Genomic DNA, 10,017 nt, shown 5'->3' with positions numbered 1-10,017 from the left:
ATATCTTCACTGTAACCTTCACTCTTTTGCAAATACACATTTTGTACAACAAAAAGAAAACGTATGTCAGCTACCTGTATGTCTCTTTACTATCGCCACCAATATATCCAGAACACATGTAACAATCCACCCCATCAGTCCTGTACACACAGTCCCAGACATGGGTATGCTTCTATTCCTATGATGCTCTTACCTAGAAGGGTTGGGGATTTATTATTTATGGCTTATTTTTATATATAGGGCAGGTCTGCCCACCCAGATTGTCTATGGGAACATTGACGTAACCAAACTCTGCCAGTATCGATGTGATTTAGATGAGGTCACTTGTTAATGTGGAGACATGATCATTACTAAACCCCTTGTGTGGGAAACTATAAAAGAGCGCTGATTGAGATCCTATATACTACCTATTAAAACAAAAGAATATAGAGATATGCTGTGTATCAAAAGTGGAGGGAAAGCAGCTTAGTCAGTGTTGGCAGTAATATTATTCTAGTTATCTTATGTATATATTTATCATGCATATGGACACCATAGTCCCATAATATACGGAAAATGGAAAGATCAAGGCAAATGAAGCATTCACAGCGGCCTTGAAAATTACATTGGACATAGTAGAATGACAAGTTATGGCTTTAGGCCTCTGCCGAGGCTTTTAATATCTAAAGTGTGTGTTTATGCGTGTATATTCAGTGTTCTAAAGAAAGGCAAGTGAAGGCTATTCACAGATAACCTTTTATATTACTGATTGAACTATCATTGACCTGGACTTTCAGCTTCTCCGCCATGCTACAATGCTAATATATTACAATGTAGCGTTTAATGTTGTTACATAATATAATATAATGAAACCATCTATAGACAGATGTAGCAGATGTTTGGACATTCCCATCATGGTTCCCAGATAAGATAAGGTGGCGTTTCATATAAATGATAAAGAAATAGGTCACCCCTAAATGAAGAAGGGGATCATTTCTATGGATTACGTCGCTTGGTATCATATAGGAAGATACTTTGTTCCTGGGATAAAATGATCACAGGACGAGGCTATATTCACAGATGGTATTTTGGTCAGTATTTCTATCCAAAATCAGGAGTGAAACTGACAGAGCAAAATTATAATGGAAAGTTTTGCACAGCTTCGGTGTTTATAACCCACTCCTGTTTTTGGTTCAATAATTATAGACCAAAAGACTGACGGAAAATAATGTGTATGAACATAACCCTAAGAGAAAGTCTAGCCAGTAATTGGTAATTAAAAAAATTAAAAAATGTTAAAATTTTAAATGGTAATTAAAAAAACAAATGACAAAAGCGCCTTTACAATTTTTTATTCCGTAGCCAGAAGCAGCGCCAGTTAAAAAAAAATATTATATATATATATATATATATATATATATATATATACAGTATATATCCTGGAGCAGGTATTTCTGCCAGGACCAAAATAATAACTTTATGTACAATTCCTGGTTGTTTTCCAGATTTATCCCATTTGTTGCATTCAGATATTCTATATATTGTGTCATTGAAGAATGATAAAATATTGTTTGATATGTTTGCATTATATTCTAATTGACAGTATAGTAGAGAAGGTAAAGGCATGTTGACGTACTAGAATTAGCGAATGCCTGAATAACATGTGCACACTGTGACAATGGCTGGTGGAGCTCCATAGATGCTGAACAATCCTCATGATCAGTCAGCGTAGAGCACTTCCATTATTCTGCTAGGTTTTCAGCACTGATGGAGGAATGAAGTACATCTCGCATCTTTGTGTGCCTTATAAATATGGCAACACTTGCATTATTAGGCATAGGCATAACTAGGTTCTGCTTCACACAGCAAAGATTCAGTTCATTGTCTTAGCCCTGTTTCTAAATATTTGGCCAATTCAGAGAATCTTGTTAGTGCTCCCCCTTCCCCTCAGCACTCATTTCTTGCAAATTTCCTCTCTAATGCCGCTGAAATTTTAACCATTAGAATTTCTAAATGTATTTTTTTAAAATATTGCATTATACTTATTTTGGTAAAATTCTTTTTTTTCCCATAGGTCTTTATTAATTTTTTTTTTGCATTTTTATTAAAATTTATACAGCCTGTGTGTTTTAACATACATCGAAAGCTGTGAGACTGGCTGCTTAACAGCTCAGTCTCCAGTCCCTTTCCTCTCCTGAATCATTTTTACAAGTCATAAGTCATCTTAGGTTTTGTTCACATCTGTCTTTGAGGTTTCGTTAGTTGCAGATGCCGTCAAAAATACAGCAGCATGGTCTAAATATCAGATAGACAACGGATCCCATTATAGTAAACGGGGTTTGTTGGGTTCTGTTGGTGGCTGTCATGTAACTGATCCAATGTATCCAATATTTACATTGCTCTGCAGTAGCTGAACAAAGTGCTAATGTGAACAAAACCTTTGAGGATCGAGCATGAGAGAAGAGCTGCAGACTAAAGATGAGCGAACCTTAGTATGCTTCTTAGGTTGCCGACCCTGAGCATGCAGCATTTGATTACCAATGCAGAAGTTGGATGCAGCCTTAAGGATGCCTGGAAAACATGATACACCCATAGGCCATCAGCTGTATCCATGTTTCTAGGGCATCCAACTTCTTCAGCCACCGGTAATAAAATGCTGCACGCTCGGGTTGGCTCATCTCTACTGGAGACCGAGTGGCCAATCATTGTGTGATTAGGTGATAGATTACCTCTGTATAAGGCAGTGTAAGCCACTGAGCAAAAATTTTAATAAAGACCTAAAAGATTTTTTTTTCTCTTCTTTTTCCTTTTTTTTTCTTCATCCCCCCACTAGATTTTTCCAACATCAAAATAAGGCTATGTTCACACAACGTTTTTTCTTGTCCGTTTATATTTTTTAAAATGGCGGCCATCATATTGGGTCCAAAATGACGTCTGTTATTTTGAGGATTGGTCGCCCGTGCGATACTAGCGCTGCTGGTACATTATTCTGGTTTGGGATTAGCCTTTAATTGTGTCTTTAATTGAAAAGTCAATTGAATTTATAAGTAAAAACGGAGAAAGGACGGTGAAAAAAGAAAAACTGTGTGTGAACAACTAAAAAAAACGTCCGCTGTTTGCAAAAGATGCCTGACAATAATTGGCATGATCATTATTTTGACGTCCATGCAGATAACGTTTGTAATTTAATACATTGTGGGCATTGGATGTCCGTCATCCCATTGACCTCAATGCATTGCATTGCAGTCAGTTAAATCGCGTCAATAACGGACATCTTTTTATATAGAAAAAGTGTCCGCCATTTTTTTTTTTTTTTACGCTGTGTGAACATGGCCTAAATATGATGCAATAATTAAACATTTGTATTCTACACAGACCAAAGCTTTTATTGCAGCTTCCGGACTTATCAAATAGACCCAAATATCCAAATAAGCAGTTTCTACTGGCACGTTATCCGCGTTGGAGGAGTATTGTCATGTTGTCCCTTGAACAAAGAGATGTATTATTTGCACCAAATGTATTTTAGGAATTTGAAACAATGTTGATTGAAAAAATCCGCAGAGACGTTTGTAACAAGCATGCTGAATGTAACTGCATTGTGTGAATGTGGACTCCTTGATGGCTAACACGTAGACAATTATTGGGATACAAAGATATTGTAAGGAGTCACGTCAAGAATGCAACACAGTGAAGGAAAAGAGGAGAAGAAATATTGTTTTCACATAACACATCCTCAGACCAATAATTGCTAGTTGTTCTGGTTTAGGAAATTGGGATTTAGCCCAAAGATAGACAGACAGTACTCCTTACTATGTACAGATACATAGAATTATTATATACTGTAAACATCGGTATCAAGAAAGATGGTAGATATTGGCTTCAAATTGTTGTGTTCTAAATTATTTTGATAAATGGTCTATAAAGCTACTGATATCAACTTGTTCACATGGATAGGGATGAGCGAAGATGGTAAAGCAGCAGGAAAAAATTTTCAATCATTGAATTTAACACATTTCAATCACCCTTCAAGTACCCTTTCACTTCCCCTTGTGTTGCAATAAATTGTCCTCTGCAAGGATATGGAAGTGTCTTAAGAAGTATGGCCCTTTTCAGGGTTTGGCCAGTGGCAGCGAAAGAGGTAGCAGTAAAAGGTGTGGAAGTAGTTGAACATGGAGTCATGGAAGTGACAAACCTAACTGGCTTGGGCAAAGGTTGCAGCTCTTAGTAAGACCTACAGTAGTAGTCAGGTAAATACTAGCCAGGATGTTATTGTGGAAAAGATCCTTCAAAGTTCCAACTCCACGGCAGTCAGTAGTCAATCCTGGAGCCAGCAATCATCAGATGGGTCCTAATCAAGCCATGCCAATAACAATCCGTGCCAAGGGCAGGGTGTGTCCTCTGCCCTGACTCTGTCATGTCTTGGCTGCAAGTCAACTTTGAAGGACCATCAGCAAGAGAGCTTCTGTCAAGCCTAGCACTCCCCCTCAGACTTTCAGCTGCTATACTCTGAAGATTTTCTGGTGGAGGAAAGACCATGATACTATGTGCACCATGTGTGATCATAAAGTGGGTTGGGTTTTGGTTCAAGCACAGGTACAACTTCTATGTGGCAACTCATGGAATGCCACCACTCCATTGCCTGGAAGAACTAGGACCCCCAGGCCACTTCTTGCAGCTACCATTGCACAGTCCCATGTTTGCAAGTCAGGATTATGCAGCCTTGGTTGGAAGCAGTGGGTCCCTCACATCTACCTCTGCCTCCTCTGTCTGGACCAGGGTGAAAACACTGCCGCTGCAGAGACAAAAGTCACTGTCAGAAGCCATCACCAGGAGACAACCAAAACCACCCTACGGCAATGATAACAAATGAGCAACTGCTTGATTGCCCTGTATTTCGTTTATTACATTTTAAAATATAAAAAATACTAAATACACAAATGAACATACCATTTCTTAACTGACCAGAGGGAAATTTTTTTTTTTACCAAACATTATTGATCACACCACAGGATAAGGGTGCGACTGGTCCATCCCTACACTTATTCCTTCCCACTGATAACTTACAATCTATATGTACAATATATCCCCCCCAAATTTTAACTACTACTAACCATAACATACTAAACTGTATTAAACTATATACAATACTACATACAATACACTACGATAAATCCCCACCTGGCTAAACTTATTGCCCTGCTGTTTGTTCGGCTGTACCAACAGAGATCGGCAGATTCACCCAGAACTGCAATTTCAAGGTGAACCATTGGCAGATGATGCGTGATGTCTGCCGATTTGTGGTACCGTTTGAGGTAGGTACTCTGTTGGCAAGCCACAACAACTACAGTATAAATGACATCATCCCCCTGCCTCACGTCATGGAGACTGCATTGAGAAACATCATCTCCAAGGGGAGCAGTGCTATGGTCTACCTTATAAACCTGATCCCCGAGAGGGATGAAATGGTGGTGGAGGAGGAGTTATATGGCCAGAGGGTTCCAAACATCGACTGGTGGACATCTCTGGTAGAGGTCACACAAAACAGCCAGCAGAGGCACTAAATCAGGATCTACAGAAAGTCTGGCCACGATAGCCAAAGGTCAGGGGAACCAGATGACAAGGATAGTTGGGGTACAAACCCCGAGGTACTTATTGTGTGACTTTTTAACGGATCTCCTGGTTTCTTAAGTGGTATACGCCTATAGAAATGTTTTGTCATAGGGTATATATCACGGAGGATGATATCCTCTAACTGTGATAGAAAAACCTTCTAAAGCTACCAGCAGCAATTTGCTGCTGAAAGGCAGGTTATCATGCGTGATTTAGTGTGCATTCATACTTGAATGGTTGAGGGAGCCAAATAATTTATTTATATGGGGGATAGTGCCACTACTGGTGCCTCAATAGATGGGACAGGCCACGGATGTAACCTTATTGGGGGGAAGGGGGTCCACTGGGAATGGAAAGGGTTGAATAGTTTATTGTACAAAGGTTTGAAGTGGTTTGATGGGGATTTTAATGTGTTTTGGAATATTTTTGTGTGTTTTTCAAGACAGTACAGTAAAGATTTACATGAACTGACTATCCAGTAATCCGACACACAATCAGCCACCAAACCACAATCCACCCTCCTATCCTCTCCTCTTTGTCGCTATCTCTCTGTATTTCTCGAACTGTAGCTGTGAATGCTTCCTTAAGGTCCGATCACACATCGGTAACCCTGTCTGTAATTGTGGAACCACGGAAAGGAGTACAAATATTTCAGTAAGTGTCCGCATTTGCAGGGACCCACTGTCAGATAGGTGACAGTGACTCACAATGGCTTAGGGTGCGTTCACACCTACAGGATCTGCAGTAGATTTGATGGCGCAGAGTTGAAGCTGCAGATTTGCTTTGAAGCTGCAACTTCAAATCTGCGCCATCAAATCTGCTGCAGTTCCTGTACGTGTGAACGCACCCTAAATCATTGTTTTGTAGCACAGAACAATGGCCCCAAAAAGGATCTCTAACACCTACAGATGTGTGTATGGACCCATACATGAAATGATGTGTGACAGGAGCCATAATGTCACATGATTCATCTGAATATAACAATTTTTAGGATCCAACTTGCACCAAATGATAGGCTAATGTGCACGTTTGGATCTATTATACAGTAAGAAACCAGATAATTAATGCCAATTTAGTTTATTAATGCCAATCTAATTCATGGGTCAAAAAGAGGGCCATTTAAGGGGCAAAGAGAGAGAGAGAGAGAGAGACGGACTTAGCTCAAAAGAGGGACACTTGGAAGGTATGCTGTAAGCTAATATGTGCGTCCACCATCTTGGCCACCATGTTTGGTGAATATGGTAGCGAATCGCTGAGAATTTGCTACGGAGAACAAAGCGAATTGAAGCCAGATTCGCTTTGCTCATCTCCAGTTATAGACTACAAACAAACCCTATGTAGTCTGATTCTAGAGTCATCCACCCTTTTATATGCCACCCTACTATTTACATGACTACTCTTTTACTATACCTGATTCCTTGTACACTCCAGGGCTTCTTCAAGAGGACCGTCCAGAATAACAAGCGGTACACCTGCACAGAAAACCAAAGCTGTAAAATAGACAAAACTCAGAGGAAGAGGTGTCCATACTGCCGTTTCCAAAAGTGTCTAAATGTAGGAATGCGGCTGGAAGGTAAGACAATTCTGTATGAATTCTATAGTTGTTGGAGAATGGTCACAGTCAGTTCACAGTTTCCTTAGTATAAAAGTTTTTTTGCATTCTTATTTTCTTCAGTATATACATGAGAAATAAAATTAGCCATTATGAATGTATTAAAAAAACGGGACAATTATTGCTGTGTAAAAAACTCAGAAATCAGCCAATGGATAAGCAAATAAGGAGATGAGTTACTGCAGATGGGCGGCCATAGTATTCATTAGGGTCATGATAATAGGAGCGGACGGGCAACTGTTTCAGTCCGCAAATGGGTCAAGTACCATCGCCGATGCAGCAAACAGTCTACTTATAATATTGCTGAAAATGGTGTACAAGAAAGAGTCAAGTACAGCGCTCTTTCGGCTCACTTGGCTCGTTCCGACATTCCATAGAAATGAATAGAGCCGTGGGTCACGTGTCGGACCCAGGGCTCCATAACAGAGCCAGCTGGGGTCTAATACAGAGATCTGTTGATAGGGAAAAGTGAATTTTCCCCAGAATGCCCCTTTAAAGGTACTTGGTGCCTCTTCCTAATACCCCTATATAAGCAGGTTAAGATGCCCTCCTGATAGATTCAATGTAACAAGCACTGTTAAAATGAAACCTGAGCTCTGGTTGCTGTGGGCAAAACCAGACCGCTTTGGTTTTGTTATTTTTTTTTAGTTATCCACCTCCACAGTGTATGGACCATTAAAAATCCCCAAAACATCAGTTTCAAAAAACTTTTTACAGTCCATACATAAAAGGATCTGTATGTGTATAGAATCGTTTTAACAGGTGTCATCAGCTCAGTCAGCATTTATATCTAAAAGGATGACACCATTTTGTTGAAGAGGACCAGTGAATGGCTTTTTGCTGACTAAAGTAAAAGTAGTGAACAACAGGACTTCTTACTCTGAATTAGGACTCTTGAAACTCTTGTTTGAATCTGTCGCTCTAGAGCTGAGATATAAGCTTTAGAAGTGTTATATAAATTAGGCTTTAAAGCTCACGTGGTGTTCTCTTGGGCTACAAAAGCAAAGCAATTTTGGCTTCTCCTCTCTAATGTCTCTATGCCTGCATGTAAACACCCACTCTGTTTAGACTGACAGGCTGGACATTGCTGGGCTTTTGCAGTTCAGGAGAACACCCTGTAAGCTTTAGCTCCTAATTTACATAAAATTTTTAAAGCTTATATCTCAGCGCTGGAGCAACAGACTGAAATAAGAGTTATATTTGTTGATTCAGGGTAGAAAGCCATGTTGTACACTGATTTCAAAGTTTGCACCACCTCTGCCCCAGTGTTAGCCAGTAATTGGATATCGCACATACAATACAAAAAAAAGTTATCTAGATCTTTTAGTTTCAGAATATTAAAATAATAAATATACTGTATATTTAGGCGATGATAATAAAAGTGTTTATTACTCTTACACAACTTATTTAGAGATTCAAAAGTCCACTTAAAAATTCCTTTCTTCACCTTTAAAGGGGTTTTCCACTCAAACATAACTTTTGATGTCTTGCTGCCCATGGTGAGACTAAAAATTTCTTTCATACTTATTATTATCTATTGAGTCTCCTTCCCCCAATTCTCAGCTACTGCTTTCTGCATTCTACATTCGAGCCTTTATCTCTGTCTCCCCCTTCTAATGGAAACAAGTCCCTGGCAGGCTGTATCTGCAACATTGTAGCCTTTTTGTTATGCTGAGAGGGTTATTCTGAGGTAAAGTTGCTAGTGAACTCACTATGATTAACCCTCCCAGCATTGCAAAGAAGCTACAATGTTGCAGATAAAGCCTTCCAGGGACTTGTTTACATCAGATATCTCAGAAGGGAGGGGGGAGACAGAAAGAAAAGCTCACACACATATTTTTGTGTCTTCAGCAGAAAGCAGCAGCTGAGAACTGGAGGAAGCAGACTGAATAGATAATAACAGTATGTATGGAATGAATTGTTAGTCTCACCATTGGCAACAACATATCAAAACTTATGTTTAAGTGGAATACCCCTTTAACACAGTGAGCAATTCATAATCATATTGGCTGTCATTGGCCTTTCACCTATTTGATGTTCCCTACAATTTACCATATTAATTTACTGTAACTCGTAAGCCCATATGCAGCAAGTCCATTAGCCTGGAGGAGAAAAACCAATATCAAGCCACAAAACCAGATAAGGATAAGATTTCAGAGTTTACAGTAACAGACCACTCTGTTTCCGAATGAATAGGAAATTTCACAGGCATGCGTGGTACATTTTAGTTTCATTATATTCATCTATGTAATAGAAAATAATAACATACTTGTTCTTTTTTCTTTACGGATGTTGTAGTTATTGTTTTTTTTACCTTAATACCTTCCTTGTGGGCGGCCATATCGGAGGCAGACTTTTATTCTTTGCATTGTCTGTATAGACAGTACAACAGGGGGTGCATTATAGCAGCTGCAATGAATCAGAGGCAGTCAATGGAGAAATGACATTCGATTGTCTCCGGGAAGTGAAGGAGGATGCTCACGGAACCTTACTTAGCAGCACAATAGATCTGTCCCTAAATCCACTAGCTCTCTGTTTATTCTGTCTCAGTCTACAGAGCAAAGCTGAAAAATGAATTTCAGAAAACAGGAGATATTAGCATTATGCCTGCTCTAGAGGACAGTCAGTAAACAGGAATATTTCCAGTTTTTTTTTTTTTTTTAAATGTAAGGATCATAATATAACATAAGGATCATAAAAATATAAACATCATCAACATTTTTAGAATACACACGCCCAAGTTTTATAATTTGTATGTGGATTAAATAAAATCTGCTTTGAAGGGGTTGTTTACAGGACTTAACCCTTTCACGACC

At 39.2% G+C, this 10,017-nt stretch overlaps 1 protein-coding gene across 2 annotated transcripts in view; it reads left to right on the top strand.

Annotated features, from left to right (window-relative positions):
• The window catches only part of NR5A1 (nuclear receptor subfamily 5 group A member 1), a 127,833-nt gene that overhangs the window by 41,433 nt on the left and 76,383 nt on the right, over positions 1 to 10,017 (top strand). For both annotated transcript variants that reach the window (XM_069985876.1, XM_069985875.1), the window contains exon 3: positions 7,021 to 7,162. In XM_069985876.1, the coding sequence (XP_069841977.1) occupies positions 7,021 to 7,162 (142 nt within the window). The remainder of the gene's footprint in view (positions 1 to 7,020; positions 7,163 to 10,017) is intronic.

Source organism: Dendropsophus ebraccatus, chromosome 10, assembly GCF_027789765.1.
Source record: "Dendropsophus ebraccatus isolate aDenEbr1 chromosome 10, aDenEbr1.pat, whole genome shotgun sequence".
In the NCBI taxonomy this organism is placed as follows: Eukaryota; Metazoa; Chordata; class Amphibia; order Anura; family Hylidae; genus Dendropsophus; species Dendropsophus ebraccatus.
The sequence above is the reverse complement of the archived record's forward strand: the minus strand, read 5'-3'. Positions and strand labels throughout refer to the sequence as shown.